The sequence below is a fragment of the Falco biarmicus genome, chromosome 6 (genome assembly GCF_023638135.1).
Source record: "Falco biarmicus isolate bFalBia1 chromosome 6, bFalBia1.pri, whole genome shotgun sequence".
Classification (NCBI taxonomy): Eukaryota; Metazoa; Chordata; class Aves; order Falconiformes; family Falconidae; genus Falco; species Falco biarmicus.
The window spans coordinates 13,009,619-13,028,314 of record NC_079293.1 but is presented as its reverse complement, the minus strand read 5'-3'; the positions used below and the strand labels follow the sequence as shown (position 1 = coordinate 13,028,314).

Here is an 18,696-nt window from a genome sequence, read left to right as displayed (position 1 = left end):
AGCCTCACCTCAGTCCCTGGGAATATGATAGAGGAAGTCCTCCTCAAATCATTTCCAGGGCACATAACTGACAAGAAGGTGATTGGGATAGTCTGTGTGGGCTCATGAAGGGGAAATTATAGTTGACCAACTACATTGCCTTCTAGAATGAGCCAACTGGTTCGGTGGATGAAAGGTGAGTAGTGGGTAATGTTGACTTCCACTTTAGCAAAGCTAACTTGACTTCATCTCATAAACTTCATGGACAAGCTGATGAAGTACAGGTTAGATAAATAGATGGTGAGGTGGATTGAGGACCAGCTGAACAACTGGGCCCAGAGGGTTGTGATCAGTGGCACAAAGTCTAGATGGCAGATGAGTCAGTAGTGGTATACCCCAGGGCCCAGTACTGGAGCCAGTACTGTTCAGCACCTTCGTGAACAACCCAGACAATGGAGCAGAATGTAGAAGAGAACTAGGGCAAGAGGAATCACATGAAGTTTAACAAGGGGGAAATGCACAATCCTGCATCTAGGGATCAATAACCCCAGGTATCAGTATACACTGGAAGCAAATTATCTGTGAAGAAGCTTTGTGGAGAAGTACCTGCTGGACAACAAGCAGACCATGAGCCAGCAATGCACCCTTGTGGTACAAAAGGGCCAACAATATCCTGGGCTGCATTTGGAAGAGCGTTGCCAGCAGGTCAGGGGAGGTATCCTTCCCCTTTGCTCAGCACTGGTGAAGACTACATGGACTTACTGAAGTGGATCTAGCACAAGGATGCAAAGCAGATTAAAGGGACTGGAGCTTCTTTCATAAAAGGAGAGGCTGAGAGAGCCGAGACTCTTCAGCCTGGAGAAGAGAACGCTAAGGGAGATCTTTTCAGTGTGTATAAATACTTGATGTGAGGGGATGAAGAAGAGGCAGCCAGATTCTCCTCTGTAGTAGCCAGTGATGGGACAAGAGGCAGCAGACACACATTTAAAACCAGGAAATTCCATCTGAACACAAGAAAACACTTTTTTATTGTGAGGGCGGTCAAATACTTATACAGGTTGCCCAGAAAGGTTGTGGAGTCTCCATCTGTGGAGATGTTCAGAAATCAAGTAGACACAGTGCTGGACAATAGACCCTGCTTGAGGAGGGAGGTGGCACTAGATGATCTCATGAGGTCCCTCCAGTCCAGGTGATTCTGTGATTTTTTAACGAGCTCTAGCTTATTCTCAGCATAGCTGCCAACAACCTCATTGTCATGTGTTAATAAGATTATTTTAAATGTTTCATATGTATTTAAACAGACTCATTCTCTGCCGTGGTCTTTTCCCTGGTTCCAGTGAAATTGACAGTTCAAATATTTAAAATTTTTCTATGGTACCACAGCCATATTCCTGACTCTGTATTCCTTGGGAAGTTGCAGGTGTCTTGATGTAAATATTTTCGGAACAGCTTCCTTATTTCCAATTGTTGTGTTTATAATACCAAATACTTCACTTAAGAAGAAGTTATTTTAGCATTATATTAGTAATAAATTAAACACCTCATAAAACTGAGAGTGCTTTGGATTGTCACTTCTAGAAGTTTCAGCATTGATCTCACTAAAATTATGTATTGGGAGTGGGACCTTGAGAAATTTGCCTTATCTTAGTAACTTTACTCTCTAAGATTACAAGGTTTTCTAATCGAGCATGAATAAAATTATTATGACACAGTAGAAAATCTTCCAAAGTAATTAAATGGGCAGGGAGCTGTAGATTTTCTTAACATAATTATTTAGTGACATAAAATTTAATTTAAATTCAGATTGCCTTTATCTGGTTTATAGGACTTAAATATTACTTTGACATAATTTATCTTCTAGTTCAGTGAGTAAATGTTGTACTTAACCAATTGTAAAACAAGCTTTCCAGAGCAACAATAATTACTGCATAGTTGGTCAGGATCCTGGCACAGTGTAAACAGTATTTTTCACAGCTACAGGTCTGGCATTTTGGAATCTCTTTTAATCTTCTCAGTCTTTCCTGACTTTGATGTAAGTTGTTTTTAAGTATGCAGAGCTCCAGTCTGATTCTGTCTTTAAGTTGGAGTGCCGCACATTTGTTCACTCAGGTATTTAACAATCTAAAAATGCTTAATGTAAAAGAGGGAGATAACTTTGGGTTTTTCTACCAGAATGTCTCTACCTTAAAAGTGGAGATAATAACCAGTAAGGTAGAATACAGCTTAAAAAAAAAAAATTACATAATTTAATTTTTTTCCCCCATTTTGGCATTTAATAAATGGGATGAAAAAGGTTGTAATGTAGAATGTTAAAGACAGATTTGTCAATTAGAAAAAAGTACTATCATTTTTTCTTTGTTATTTTCCATTGGAGAAGTTATCCAAAAATGTAACTTTTATTGGAATAACAGAATTATTTCACTTTTAAGATCTCATTTAGAATTTTCAGGCTCCCTGCCAAATACTCTATTATCAGTGTTTCTTTTAATGTCTCTTAGCAAAAGGCATAGCAACATAAGAAAATAAGAAAATATTTCTCATAATTAAAAATGAGTATGTCTATTATAAAAACATCTAAATGTAGTTGGAAATATTTCTACAAGTTATTTTGGAATTGCAACATGCTTCTGTGAATACACTTGAAAAGTTATCATGGGTTTTGTGTAGGGATTTGTTGGCAAAATAGGTTGTGGCATTTCACTTCTTGGCACTGCTACGCCTGTTTAAGGATTTCTTTTGATGTTTGTTAAATGCATTTGAATAATATTACATAGTCTGGCTAGGCGCTGCCTTTTAGCATTTTATGAAATGAAGAAACTAGAGTTTATTGAAAATCATTCCTAAAATTGGAAAGCCAAGGTTGAGTGCAGGAATGCTTCTGCATTAGCGAGTTGCTCCTTAGTGACTTTTCTTCCAGAACAGGGGATTAGGGTCTGTGTGCTCTATTCTTCTGAGCCGTGTTTCTGTGAAAGGCTTTAATGGGATATGAGGGACAGACTTTCACTTGTTTTCTGCAAACAGCTTAATTTCTTGCCTTCTGGCCTTATTTGCTGTGAATTTATTCAGTTTTAACATTTAATACAGAGGTTAAGTTGTAATACAGTGGTTACCATAATACATCCCCAAGGCTGGGGCTAAGGTTAATAGGATTGAAGAAGGAATTGTACATTCAAATCCTAACACTGTATTACTGAAATTAAGAAAGGTTTCATTGACTGTGACAAAGATTTCCAATTTATGAAAGAAAATGTCCAAACTATGAGATTTCTAAGGATTAAAAAAACCCACCTAAAACCAGTGCAATTATGACACTGCCAAAGTTAATGGCAAAACTCTTATTTAACAGCAGTGTTAACTGTCAAAGCCCCCTTTAAAAATTCTCAAATTTTTGGCTAAACCTGTAATGGAAAATGACTCTGTATTTAGGCTGTGCATTTGTTATAGTTTTGTGATTTTCACTTTGTGATCTGTCAAATAGTTGATTGAGATCCTGGCGAACGTTATCCTGTCCCACAACCAATTGGTGGATGTACTGTTGAGTAACTGGGTTGGATGGGTGATTGCTCTGATTTTTGTGAATAATTTTAATCTTCTGTTTCCAATTAGCTCTTGATCTGACTTTCTTATTGATACCACCATGTGACATCTCCCTTCATTCCCCTAAAATAGCAGTGTGGCAAGCTTTTTTTCTGGTAAAATAGGGAGCAGAAGACTGTCACCAGCTTTGGGCTGGGCTGGGTTTCCTCTGGGTTAGAGTTGGCTGGAGCTCTGTAAACTCCATGTGAACTGCCAGGAGCACTGGTTTGTGACTATAGATAGGGAAAACTGGGAAGTTTATGTGGACTAGGCGTATCATCTTAGAGGACTGAAACAAAGGAAAGCCTCTTTTCTGTACTCTGAATTAGCATAGGCACTGGGATGGGTCTGGCTGCTTGGTGGCAACTTTGGGGATCTGGAGAAACAGTCTTTTAACTGCCCAGAGCTCTGCTCACATGGCTGCATTTGGGTACCCAAGGGGCTGGCAGGTTGTCCATGGGCTGGACGCTCTGAGTTGGGAGTGTTAACTTCCCACCTGCCTCCCACTTTGGTTATATCTGTCCGTTTGTCAGTCTGATTTTGAGGATTATTCAAGAGCATCTTAGTTTAGCTTGGCAAACAAGTTATATAAACCTCATTAACCTTGCATAATAACTGTAGTAGTTAAGACACTAAAGCCCAGCTTCCTGCTTTCTCTAGAACCAGTTCTTGTTTTGAAATGTGATGATGTGTTTCAGGAGCTGCTAATTAGCACTTTCCCTTGAAAATTCACACGGGCTTATTTTAAGAACTTTTCCCTTTGTACCCAAGCGTGGGTTCTTTAAATTATTTATTCCATAAATCATGTCAGCGTTCCTATATAACTCTGCTTGATTTTTATCCTAAAATAATCCACAGCTTATTTTTAGACACTAGGATTAGCTATTTTACTCTTCTGTAGTTAGAGATATGCGAATAGATGGATGCAACGTGATACAGTACAGGGTTACAATACAGACTTTGAATTTTTGAGCTGTGCATTGGACCTGCAGCAGTGCCCGGGGGCAGCAGTCAGAATCAGAATAGAAACTTATGGAAGGATGCACAGAGCCTCTCTTCTGAAGAGCTTTCCATCTAATGTAAGGCAAAGCTCAAGTCATTTTGATGAACGAAACAGGCAAAGGAAGAGAGGAAATAAAGACACAGTTGACCACATACTTCAGCTGGGGTTTGCTGAGGCATATATAATTTCTCGTTTCTTTTATTTTGAATATTTTATCTTTTTTCCCCCTAACCCAGCAGTTCTTATTTGAATGATTTGTGTGTGTATCATAGGTGAAGTTTACCCTATGGAAAAGAGGAAAGTAGTTGACTGTCCAAATTAGTTGAGGACAGGTATTTCATGAGTCAAAGGGACAGGATACAATATCAGTAACATTTACACAACTTCCTATCACATTGATTGCCAGCAAAAATGTATGCAGCACAAAGGAAATAACCAGCAGCTGTTTTGGTTTTCTTTTCTTTAGATATTATTCTAAGTAGCATTAGACAACTTGTTGACACCACTTAGCTTTTTTAAGTTAGTGTAGGTGGTATACATTTTTATGTAGTTAAAGAATGTGATGCTTAGAAGATTTATCTATATTTTGAGTGGTTCTATAACCTTAGTATTTGCTCAGTGAACTCAACTAAATAAAGGTGATAGGCCTCCTGTGCTGGCTGCCTGCCCCATGCACAGCAGTACGGCAGCAAGTACAGCTCTCATGGGGCTGTGGAGAACTGCTGCTGAGCAGGAGCTGAGAGCTGTGACTCTCTGCTTAAGCCCATTCTCTGAACCAGAGAGGGCACCAAGATGTTTTTCCACAACTTCACAACTTAGTTTTTGCCAGAAGGAAGAGTCAGAATCAAACTGTAAATATTTAGTCGCAGTCTAATTCACAGTCTGCTCAGGGTGAGGCCATAATGGACTTACCAAAAACATTCTTTTAATTTTTTTAATTATCCTAAACAAAAACATAAACTACTTTACTTACACTCTTATACTATAGTATGTATTTTAACTTGGTGCTGGGAAGTCATAGAGAAGCAGTGCTGGCAAGTAGGTGGAGCTGTCTGTACCCCTAATATTTAAATCTCTTAAATTAAAGGTAGTGGTTTTTTACATATTTTTGTGTTAAAATATCAGACAGTTTAGAAGGATGCTTGTATGGGGAAAAAAGTGTTCATCTAGAAAAAGCTGATGCTTCATATTGATCTGTGTGATTGTTCTAAAGGTTTTTGTACACATGGCACATAGTATAATGACTAATGATATAAAAGGTAGGGCAAGTGTTTCTTCTGTGTTTCACCAGGTAGGTGTTCTGTAATTAAATGACAGTGAAAAATCACTACCCCAATTTTTATTTTTTTATAACTGATTTTTCAGAAAGTTTGTCAAGTTATGACTTTGCAAAGTGTCATAAATCACATTTTAGCTCATCTATGTAAATAGAGATTGCCCTCCCAACATATTCCATGTTTCCTTGTGTAATTAACACCTCGTTCACAGTTGTATCTGCCAGTCAAAGCCCTGCCGCCTTCCCCCTGACACTTCCTTGATACTTTGTTTAGACTGCTGAGATTTTAAGTGTCATCCTCAGGATACTTTAAGTCCAAACAGGAAAAGGAAGGTGCTTTAAGAAGTCAACAGTGCAGGTCATTATAACTCAGAGGGACTATTTTAAAAGTATGAAGCAATTTGTCTTTGTTTATTACTTACATTATTACCTCCAGTCTGGTTTTCATACCTTCTAAGGAAAGTTTACTGTTTTTCAAAAAAATCAGGAAATAGTTTCCATCTGTATTACTGAACTAGAGATCAGTCCAAAAGTCTAGATCTAACTAACAGCAGCCCCCTTGTGCATTTGTGCCTTTCCTGGTACTGTGCCTCTGTCGGGCCAGGGAAGCTACTCAGTTGCCCAGCGAACTTCATCGATGAATGGATCAATGTCAAAAACAACTTTACTTTTTTGTGGCCCATCCTTAGCCTGGATGAGTTCCCAGCCCTGGCTTGTCACAGGGCTGCATGGACAGCGTTACCAACGCAGCAGAGGACATGCTGGGGGTGGGTGGTAAGGGGCACTACACCCCTGAGCTCAATATAGGCACCTAATACCATATTCTGGTTCTGAGAATTTACCCTGGGCTGCCCCAGTTACAGCCCTGCATGTGCAAGTACTGGCAGGATTAAACAGCTCAGCACATAATGTATGTCTTGGCTAGTTAAGACCCAGGAATTTGGCACTCCAAATATGCTGAGGTGGTGGTTTGTTTGGGTTTTTTTTCACACTCCCCTTAAAACACACTGACTGACTGACTGAGGACATTCATAAAATCGTGGTGGCAGTGTACATGTTATGTGGCACAGCCCAGTGAATGAAACACCCCCACAACCCTTGTTTGGTTCTTTCTTCAACTTGAAGGGCTCCAAATCCTCCTGCTTCTAAGTCCCTGGCATCTAGGTCCCTGGTGACCTGCAGGGTGTAAGGAACAGGGATTTTCCACCTTGCCATCATCATCTTGTTTCCCCTCAGCATCGATCAGCATCATGAAAGGCAGACCATGAGTGGTTTCCTGCAGATCAGGGCTCTCACCTGTAAAGAACAAAGCTGAAATTTCACTTTATGTTCCTTAGATTACTTCTGCAGTTTGTATGAGATCATCATTTAATAAAACACAGAAGCAGGCTTAGAAGTAGGGACCAAAGCTTACAGAAATACCCCTATGTGTTAATGGTGAGCTGTCAGCAAATTTTCATTTTTTAACTTCTTAAGCCAAGTTTTCACCAATAAATGCCCTTCATGCTTTTTGTTAATTTGTATTTGCCATATGCAAGGGGAAAATTTAGTCTTAATGGATATAATACATTTTTTTTTTTTACCATCACACGTAGATACTAGTAATTCTCAGCTGTTGTTTCTAAGAAATGTGCATCAGATTTCAACTTGGCAATAAAGATGTAAATTACCGTAAATTACTTCCATTTTTATGTAGATCTTCCTAAAAAAAAAAAAAAAAAGCATATGTGGTAACAGCAGTGGTTCAATCAAGTTCTATGTTAAAAAATAGTAATAGTCACATGTGCATGGTGTTTTTTTTAGAATTCAAGTGGAAAGTCTCCCATTAACCTAAACAGACTTTTATGGACCTTAAATTCTAATGGAAATTATTTTATATGTGCTTTATATACAAAGATGGTAGTAATTGCACGAGGAAGGTGAATTGTTTTTGCAAATAAATCTCTGACTTTTCTGCTTGTTATCATATCCTGGAGAAGAAGGGCATTGGTATTTGTTGATTGGGTTATATTGCACATACCTACTTACTGTGCAGGTCAGGGTGGCTACTGCAGCACAGTTTAACATCCCAAGCTATGGTATATTCAGGTAAAATATAATTTCTTTACATCTCATCAAGATGCTCTGTTTATAGCCCTATCAATGTGCACTCACCTAGCTTTAAAATCTGACAGTAAAAGTTACAGTGATGCAAATATAGTTTGTCACAATTATTTAAAACAATCCTAAAAGCACTCAAATTAGGTAATGTTGCAGTGACTGATACAGAGTATTCGTTTTGGGTAGATTTGTAATTTTTTTGCTAATAAGCAAGGCTATAAATCTTTCCTTAAAACAAATTCTGATTCCAAACCAATCACTAGCTGTAGCATTTATAAATGTATATTCTTTTTTGTTTCCAGGGAAGACGAGGCAAACCAGGCCTCCCAGGAAAACCAGGGCCACCAGGACCTCCTGTGAGTAACTAACAAGGGGAATGGGAAATTTTCATTCTATCCTGAAGCGCTGTTAGCATTTTCATAGCAGATTACCTGATCATAATTATAGTTGAAAACAACTGGTCTGTGTGTACTCTGCTATACCAAATAGCTGCTATTGCTAGCCTTTTGATACAGCAAAGATAAAAGGACTGGGTCAACAAGTATGAGGGACTACACCGGAGGGAAAGAGCAAGATGCAAACTTCAGCAGAGGAAGCAGAAATTGTCTGGCATTTCAAAGAAGGACTGGCCATGTGTGCTAAATGTGAATACTGTGCATTCATTCACTTTGCAAAATGCGTGATGCTCTGTAGAAGATGGGATAATTTCTGTCTCAGAGGGATAATTTGAAAGATGAAGGAGTGTGTGAAGCATGTGCCAACTGTCTGAATGGTGGGGAGGATTACACCCAGCACTGGAATGAGCACTCAGCTGTAGTTCAATGAGTTTACTGAAGAATTAAAAAGATTAAGAAATACATTATTCTCTGAAAGGATTTGTAATATGATGAACTAAATGGTTTAGCTCAGATCTAAGAGTTTTGGGATTTTAATTTTTTTATTCTTTTTTAAGAGAGACATGATTTCAAATTTGAAGTCAGGCATGGAGGTGTATTAGTCTATCCTTTGATAGAGGGAGACTTGGTCGTATCTGTAAAATTCCCTATATGCTTTATTGTAAAAATGTTGTGCACAAATATGAAACGGCTCTTTGTTTGTGGATTAAGTAAACTTCTGCTGATTTACATTCTTAATATCAAACAAGGATTTTTCTGCTTACCTGAAATAGATGAAGACTAGTAGTTTATGCATCAGAACATTTGATTCATATCAAATTAATCAACCTCACTGCAAGGGAAAACTCATTCATAGAGAAGAGAATAATGCACTGCTGCATGAAATACAATGACTGAAATGAAATAAATGTCATTTACACTCATCTAAAAATAAAAATGCATACATTTTATAATCTTTCTCCCCCTTTTCCTTGCAAAATGTGTTCAGAAAGAGGAGCTGATGATGGAGTTCATTTATCCACATAAAACTAAATAGTTTTAAATCCCTTCCTCTACTTATAGTCATATTGAAGCCTTGCTTATTTGAGTCTTTTGTACAGTTTGGGCTTCCTAATGCTGAAATGGTGCTGCAGATTGTGGGAGTCCAAACAGAGGAAAGGAGTGATGCAGAATCTTTCTTAATATAAATGCCAAAAATAACCTTAAAAAAAAAAAAGCAAACCATAGCAGAGGTCAGTGTTAGACCTAATGTAAGCTTTTTGTGAGCCAGTGAAAAGCTATTTCTCCATTACAGATTTCTGCCATCCTAGATCTGCAAGTGGGTCAGGCCCGTGAAGATGTGTGATCCTTGACAGACGTACAGAAATCTTGAGTGGAACCTAAATTACACTTAGATTACTGAGACCTATTTCAGATTTTCTTACATCAAATGGAAGTTTTAGTTTGTCAGCATGGCAGCATCTGTACAAAAAGCCTTGTATAAGTACTTGAGCCTAGCACTGCATATCAGAAAAGTGTTCCTCAAGCAGTCATGGCCTAAATATTGGTTAAAAGTGTATGTTTCTGGTGTTAACTATCATGATGCAGTTCTTACTTCGTATATAGCTACACCAGCATCTTGTGTTCCTCTTCCAAGACTGAGAACGTAACGCATAGAAATAGCATAGTCTAAAAGGAGTAAGGCCTGCTAATGTGCATTGGTAGTATCCCCATGCTTAAAGTGCTACAGCTTGTGCATACCAAAAAGACCTTAACATGATCCATCGTTCCTCCTCTCTTTTTCAAGCCTCAAAGCATATTAAATTTTGCTATATGGTGCTTCTAGTTACCCCTTCTAGTAGTAAGTGGTGGCAGCTTCCTCATGCAAATGGATGTATTGTCAGCCTTTACTTTGGCCTTTCCAAAGTGCAACAGAACTATCACACCCACAGGGGGGTTGCTATCGTCAGTTTGGCATATGCAGGGTAAAAAATCCTTAACAGATTGACTGAAAATGTAAAAAGCCTCCCCAGCAAAAGTTTGGAGTTTGGTTGATATTCTGGAAGAATGTGAAATTTGGATTTGAGAAAAAGGAAGTTCAATCATTAGTTGTTAGGGTAGCTACAGTACACACGGCATTTTTGAAATTAATAAACTTACCTAATTTATTCATCAGTTTATGCCATGATGTTAAGTATCTAATTTAGATACTAGAACAGCCAAGTGTTCAGTGTTCTCCTGTGAGAAGGAAAGTTCTGCCTCCCAGAGGAAGAAGTCCTGAACAGGATACAATACTCAGGGGATTTGGTATAAAGGACATCCTCAAAAAAGTGTGTGCAGAGAGGGTTTATGAGGCCACATTGCAAACAATTAAAGGGGCTTTAAATTGGGCATGACTAAGTGGTGAGTTTTGATTGATTAAAATAATATTTTTTTACCTGCTTGTTGCACGGCAGCATGTAAGATTTTTCTAAGCGTTTCTCAATACCTCTTTTTTTTTTTTTTTTTCCTCAACCTAACCTGATTTCTGAGGATTTTTTTTCCCAGTAAAAGTGAGTTTCTAGTCCCTTAACCTCATCTGCACATCTTTGGTTAAAAACCTGTAGAAGTGTCAGAAATTGAGATTGATTGGCAACTGGTGATGAAACTACTCAGTTAAAGTGGGATTTTCCATGTTACTTCTTCCAGGTATCCTTTCTTTTGTATCATTTTTCCCTTATCTTTTTTATGTCTTTTTTTTTTTCCCTTTGGAGCAAAACCTGTGCCCACAAAAGGCAAGGAGCCAATGAGGATTTTTATTGATGGGTTATAAAAAATATTTCTGCATGCCTACCTAGATTTTCCTCCTTTAAATATTTTTTTAAAGTTTTTAAAATGTTACAGACTTCTAAAGGGTTCTGCTATTCCCTTCTGGTTCAGAATTCATGGTTTACATCCTGGCTGTCTGATGTTGTTTTTGAGTACTGCTCTGTTATTTCAATACTGGGGAGCTGAGATGTGTGCTCACACTTGTCTCACTCCAGTGGGTAACAATTTGTGCTGAAAACAAGGAACGCAAACGGGTTAAGTAGAACACCAGCTCCCTCTAGTGCTTTTCCATCCCTTCCCCCATTTTTGAAGAGCCTAGAGAGCTTTTTAAAGCTTCTGTTAAATACACTATTCATTTCACTCTCAGAAGCATTCTGAAAATTACGATTGTGAAATCAAAATCGCTGTACCCTTAAAATGTATTTTATACCGTTTTCTTGCTTGCATTTTCTTCCAAAGTCTTTTGAAAGAGATGCTGTCTCTTCTGTGTTAGCCTGCTCGGCATGGCTCTTCACTGAAATTGAAATGCTGATTTTATGAAACAAAAAGAAATACTGAGAGTAGGATGCTGTGATGTTGTAAGTACAGTACAACATTTTGTTCTGACTGCAGAACTGAACTGATAGCTTTCTTCTGCCATAAAGCCTAACAAAAAAAAGTAGAAGAAAAAAAAAAAGACTTAGCAATGCAGCAGGGATTACCAGCAGACCATAGTTTATTTTACATACATATAGTGAATTGGCTTTCTAGTTCCTGCACAGGGTTTTTTTGGTACTTAAAAGCGAATGTATGGAGGGTGTCTGAACTCAGTATTTACATGTTGCTGGCCTAAGGATGTACAGGCCCAGTGCTTCAGTCTTCACTTAGGCAAAATGCTTTTCTGGTCTTGGGTTGTAATTTATTACCTGCCTGGTTTTATGTTGAGTTCTGTTAAGAGGAAATAATTTATTTTTCTATGTGTCCTGCTTAGAAAATAGCTGCATGGTGTCTGGCACTGTTTTACATATTATGGTCAGTTGTGGGAGGTTTTGGAGTTGGCAGAGTGGAGTGTTTTTTGTGTTTTGTTTTACATGAATCAGCAGCCATGTATTTCTATTTGCATAGGTAGGCTAGAGGACAGAAAAGATGTCTTACTGGTTTCTCCATTAAGGATTAACTTTATCTTTTCTGTCCCAGTTTTCTTCATCTGTACTGGAACTGTTATGACTGAAGGAGTTCCATTTTTCAATAGTTCCTATTTTAGTGGGACATCATATATATATTTTTTTTATTATTTTTATTATTTTTTAAATAAAAAGAGTGCTGAGCTTGAGTTGTGCTACAGACTTCCATCAGTATAACAGCGTTTTTTGGGGTGAGTCCAAGTATGACTTCTGCTCATTGTTGCTGTTTGCAAGAAGGGAATTGTTATCAACAATGTTTTTTTAAAGGTACAAAACATGAAGGCTACCTGATTTGGCCAAGTACCATCTTGTCCAAGAAGCTGTCTGTGGCAGAAATGGGAAAGAAGATTTGGGTCCGCTAAATCACAGGCTAGTAAGCAGCCATCATGGTTATTCATCCTCTTAAACCTGCTGTTTTCTACCAGCACATCCAAAGTTATTTTTTGCAATCAGAATAGATTTATTTCACAATTGCTCTAGCCCTTGAAGCTTATCATTCAGTTCACCATTTACCTTTGCGAGGGGCTGAACTTCATATCTTTTATCTTCACAACTACTTTTGCTTAGAAGATTAGCTTTGTGTTACTCCTTACAGTCTTAAAGTAGGGTTTAACTTTTTTCTGTGTTGCATGTGAGGCAGTGGAGAAGTTCACAGACTACTTGGATTTCTTTATTTAATTCCATACTCTTTTGGTCTTGTTTTTCAGTATGTATGTTAGTGCCACCGAACGAGTTATCTTAAGTAGGCAGCAGTTTGCCTTGGAAATCTCATTTCCTCTGCCTCAGAAATACTGTCATTCCCCTACCAATACTTTGGAAGTGAATTAATGTTATCAGTTACTTACAATAAACAGAAAATTAAAGTAATGATAAGTTAAAATTGTCAGTAGCATTTCTGGTATTCCTGGACTTTCAGCTGCTTTTTAGAAGAGTATTGGAAATTATTACATGGTAGGACAGGAATGGCTGGCAAGTTGGTCATATTGCTTGTTTCTATGCATTTAAATTTTTTAAATTCATATAAAAATGTAAATTATTTAATGTATTCTGTTGTGGCAGACATCATGCCTTCATCATCTTTCCATTTGCTCTTTGGAATAGTTATACAATATTGCACATCTGCAGTGATGAGTTTCATGATTTTTTACTTTATAGTAATCAGAAAAACAGTATTTTATTTTAATGGGCAGGCACAGATCTGAAATAGATGGATGAAGTGATTACACTGAGTTACATGCAGTGCAATGTTCTCCAAAATGGCCTGTTCTTGAGATGCAACCAGTGTAATTTACTTGTTACACATTTTTTGCTGCATGGACTGTGAGATTGGGTAGATTTCTTTGGCAGTCTCACCTTTACAGAGATGCAGACTAACTATAAAAGTTAAGAGAGAAAAATATATTATAAAACCCAGTAACTTCACAGTTTGGAGCTATTTCTCTTTAAGCACCTGTGTTTCTGTTCCTGCCTTGTCTATAGAAATAACATCTGAAACCTGTTTGTGATTTTGGAAAACCATCAGGACACATTTTCAGTTCTTTTCTTATTCATACAACTGTACTCTGTGTGCTTCACTTCTCTCAATTACACAATTTGATATTAAAAAAGAAAAAGGAAACCTCACTCAGGTGAGCTTCAAAGTGGCAGATGTGCAAACTTGTCATTCAAAACCTAGAAACTGCCTGTACAACAGTTCTTGAACTCCTGAAGTTATACTGCTTCTCCTCTTGCAAACCAGTCTTATCGGTTCTTTTTTTGTCTGTAGTGACTTCAGGGTGGACTGTGCAGCTATACTAGTGGAGAGAAACAGTGTGGAAGGAAAGAAAGTGACTAGAGTTTAGGAAAATACCCTTGAACAAAAATATTATCTGTTGTTGTACACTTGGGGTTTATTCATTATTTAAAAAAAAAAAAAAAGAATGATGGAAAAGTTAAATTATTAAATTTATTTCAATATTTGAAAATGGAAAGACCAAAACCAGAGAGGTGGTTTAGCTCTTGTAACAGAAAGGCTGTGGCATAGTCAAGAATTCAACCCAAATGCCTTAAGTTCCCCTTGACTGCCTTAGTCACGAGACAGTTCTGGGGTTTTTGTGAGGTTTTATGTCTGGGTTTTTTTCAAAACTGTGACAAAGGCTTTCCGTTTTGTCAAAAATTATTTATTTGATGTATGAATATCTGAGGGGTTGGGGTTGGTGGCAGGTACAGCACAGGTGTGGTTGCAGCAGTTTCATTTGTAGAAACAGTAAAGGAAACGTGGTGGCAAATGAGAAGGGAGAATAAATTCTTTTTAATACTTTTTTTTTTTTTTGACTGCTTGCAGGATTACAGAATCCTCCTAGGATTCTGGATTCAAGGATTTGACACTGCAAGATTACAGCATTGAAGTTAAGATGTCTAGTAAGTAGGCAGTGTCATCACAGTTAAGTCCCAATTCTGGATTGCCGTCTTTAATGTGGATATTGAAGTAAAAATTCCGCCATTAACTTCAGAAATCAGAGTTGAGTGAGCACCTCAGTCAAAACATTGTGACAATATATATTATTTTTCAATGTAAATTTGAAGTGACAATTCACTTCAAAAATAAAATGAATGGGAAAAATTATGGCCTTGTATCTCTTCCAGTGTTAGGGAACAAAGAGGGAGTAAGGCACCTGTGATTTTTCATGTGGCTTCCAATCTTCCTGATGTCCCCTAGTATTTAAGTACTGCTGTCTTTCTGTTAGAATGTAATCACAGTAAAATACATAGGATCATATTTCATCACTTAGTGGTGATGTCTCAGAACACACCTGGCTTGTTCTGGGATGCTGCAGTAATGTTCTGCCAGGTCTTACTTATTTGTCCTTCAGTTTTAATAACTTTTGCCTATCTGACTTTAATTTGGCTTTCCCATCTTTCTAGGTTTTTATGCCTTCACAATCCATGGGAACTTTGTGATTGCCTCTCTTTTGTTAGTTAATTTCCATCAGATGGAAAATTTTTTCCCCAAGGAAGTAGCCTAGTTATCAAACCAACAAAATCAAAATCACTCTTCTGTTTCTCATCTTTTTCAAGTTCAGTACCTCAAGGGAAGTACCTTTACTGCTAAGGAGAGCCATCAGAGTTTCACAGAATCATCTTTTACGTGTGGGCAAACTGTGGTTCTGCCATTCTGTGCACTCCTACAGAGCAGACGCATCTTGCCAGAGAAGGGTTTGCTGTCAGAATGCAAAACATGGCCTACCTCATTTAAATGCTTTGTCAGAACACGTCAAAATATGACTACATAGCAGCCAAAAGATACCAGGGGATATTAGCCGTCTTCTATACACATGTGAAATTATCAGCTGTGAGGGATGGTGGTTGTGACAAAATCGCATCATCTTTTTCCCTGAATTGCCTGATGATTTATACAGCAAAAATTCTGAAGTAGTAAACAGTTGATGTATTCCTTCAAAAAATATAACAACTGGTTGCTTAGCTTATATTGACCCAGAATATGTAGCATTTCAGTATTGTCCTTGGATCCTGAGCTGAAATCAGTGGATAGAAGGTTTTTCAGTTTTTCTAGCAATACTTTGGAGTCTTGCTGCTGTACTGCTGCGAATTTGACAGCAGTTCTGGTACAAAAGTCTTAATCAATTGAAAACAACAGTATTTTCATCTTGACTAATTGGTAACTTGGGTGAGAAGTGATTTTGATCTGTGACTTCCTGTATTAGTTTTACAGGTCCTTTAGCATGAAAATGGTAGAAATTTTCAATATATTCTTATTCTGAAAGAGTATAAAGCTGTTTTCTTGTTACAGTGCAGAATATTTCTGTCATAAGTGTGATGTATGTATAATAACAGTGCACATAAAACAATTAATAAAGACCTGATACAAAATTAAAATGTGCAATAAAAATGCTGACTAATCTCTGACAGAACATCTCTGACTGATAAACAACCTCCATTTTTTTTGAGGAACAACACTTTTCAAAACTGAATAGAATTCAATTTCCGAAAGCAATCTTCAGGGTGCATGTATGCCAGCTACATTTTCCCCACTAACACAGAAGCTGCAGAGGATAAATTGTCTGTAAATATAAAAAGCCCCAGAGGAGGAGAATTGCCTTTGTGCTCTGTCTTTGTTAAATGCAGGTCATTCAGACCAAGTGACTTAATTGAGTATATAGTAATATTGCATGATACGAAAATTTCAGCTTAAAGAGGGATACTCTGGTAATTTGTAATATTTAACTTAGTTTTAGTTCATAAGATCTTGAACAAATTTTTTGTGTTCTACCCTGATTTACAGCACTTAAAAATCTCATTGAGGGCCTGGTTTAGGGCAGATTATGTCTAAAAATGTTTTCTTTTTCCCAAGCACATGGTTTTTAATCTGTCCATCCGAAGCCTGCATTTGTGTAGGGAGTTCCTTCTCTGTTGTTGAAATTCTTGATGAAAGGTGTGTACTTAAGTATAAACTTGCAATGCTGATAAAACTAGGAAGTTGGTCTTTTGGAGAACTCTGGCATTCCTCATTTTCTGTACTCAAAGTTAAAAATCTAGCTGTTTACTCACACTAGGAGCTGCTTCTACATCAAAAATTGTGCTTTGTGTTATTGGGAAGAGTTTTAAAATGCTGCAGAGAAAAGATGCTGCTCATACCAGAAGGGATTTGTAGCCAAATTGATATGGATGTCACCCCTGCCTTCTCTGACAGACTGATTCACTCCAAAAGGTTGCCAGCTTTCAAAATTCTGGGATTTAGAAACTGACTCTCCTCCTCTGTGCCTGATAAATGTATAATGAACTTACAGAAAATAATCTACTGTATAATCAAATAAAATCTAAACCCTTTTACATGACCACTGCTCTTTGAATATAGGTATGTAAACATAATATTAGTTAACTTAAAATGACCTTCTGATGCATGTTTTCCATATAGGGTCCTTCTGGACTAAAAGGAATTCTGGATTCATTGAACAAGCACTATAATGAGGTATGGAGATTTGATGTAGGTCGTGTGTGTTTATGCTTTAAAAGTATCTAAAGTAGAAATGACCACAGCTTTGATCCCTGTGAACCACATTCCAAGCTAATTCAAAAGGTAGATCCTTCCCTGTCCCCTTTCTGCATCCTGCGCAGGCTCAGTCCACACTCCAGTCACATACCTACTGTGTCACCTGTCCCGCTGCTGTGTGCCTCACCTCCCATCCATCCTCTATTCACATATATTTTGCCTGGTATAACTCATAAAAAGAGGTGGGTGGACCACCTAGCTGTTAGCGTAAAGCACCAGGTCCCCATTTGTAAACCTAATTGCTCTAAACCATACTTGCCATTTCTTCTTTCTTGAGCTATTCTGTTATGATCCCAAGAGTAGAATAGAAAGACGAGAAGGCAGAATTGTAAAAGATCTGCTGGCAATCCATGAGAATTGCCCTGATGTTTGTAGTATAAACTAATAAAAATCTTGTCTTAATTTTAGAACCTCTTGCAGCTACAAGCGCTATATAGAAAAGAGTTAAAATTGCATAGGACAGCGTTCCATGTGACGGAGCTTTAAAATTCTTACCACAGATTTTTCAAATCATTTAAGCGGTGGCAGCGTCTGTCATTGTAAGGGATTGTAATTCAAAGATCACACAAGTTTTCCTAATTGATAGCAAAGTGAGTATGTAACTTACCTGATTAGAAAATCTTATTTCATTCAAAGACTGATGAAGCACCATTACAGAAATATTTGCTTAATATAAAGTTTACTGTGTGTTTCACACTTCACGTGATGCAAGTCAAACCTGGAAGACATCCATTTCATTCAATATTAAAATGCGTAACTATAAAGAGCAGGTGAATTTAGGATATTTTTCTTATATCATGTATCCAGATGGGTACTAAAATAATTTTTTGAACAGTGATTCTGAAGCAAAACTCATGTCAAATGTATCTTTCCAGTTGCTTTTATCACTGAAGTGATTTCTCTGATTTTTAATCCATTCCAAATCAATATATCACCTTGGAACATGCATCAGGAATTAAGGCAATTTTTTATATGCTGTCCTGGATGAAGACATTTTCATACCTGGAGACTTAGTTTCTAGTTTTGGTTTGCCTTTTCATATGTATGTATTGAAGTTTTCTATACTTGGATTTTATACCTTTCATTTTCTTACCAGTTTCTTTTTCCTGCCAAAGACAGCTTGCGTTGATACCAGCCCTGTTTCCTCTATCACTACCATATTTATTGTAACTCATTCCCCACCTCCAGACTATTAATCTCTTTTACCCTGATGGTCCCTTTAAAGTTAATTCTGCAGAAGGAAATGCAAACAGTCGTGATCTTCAGGAACTGAGAAGCACCTGTCTCCAAAAATCATGTTTTTTATCATTGTGAGGCTCTAAGAATTCCTAAGGTTTCTTATGTTTCCTAATTAACAGTATTTTGGG

The 18,696-nt window shown here is 37.5% G+C and overlaps 1 protein-coding gene across 4 annotated transcripts in view; it reads left to right on the top strand.

Moving 5' to 3' along the window:
- Positions 1-18,696, top strand: part of COL19A1 (collagen type XIX alpha 1 chain) — a 203,154-nt gene that overhangs the window by 123,573 nt on the left and 60,885 nt on the right. For all 4 annotated transcript variants that reach the window (XM_056343496.1, XM_056343495.1, XM_056343499.1 and 1 more), the window contains 2 exons: positions 8,237-8,290; positions 17,195-17,248. In XM_056343496.1, coding sequence (XP_056199471.1) covers positions 8,237-8,290; positions 17,195-17,248 — 108 coding nt within the window. The remainder of the gene's footprint in view (positions 1-8,236; positions 8,291-17,194; positions 17,249-18,696) is intronic.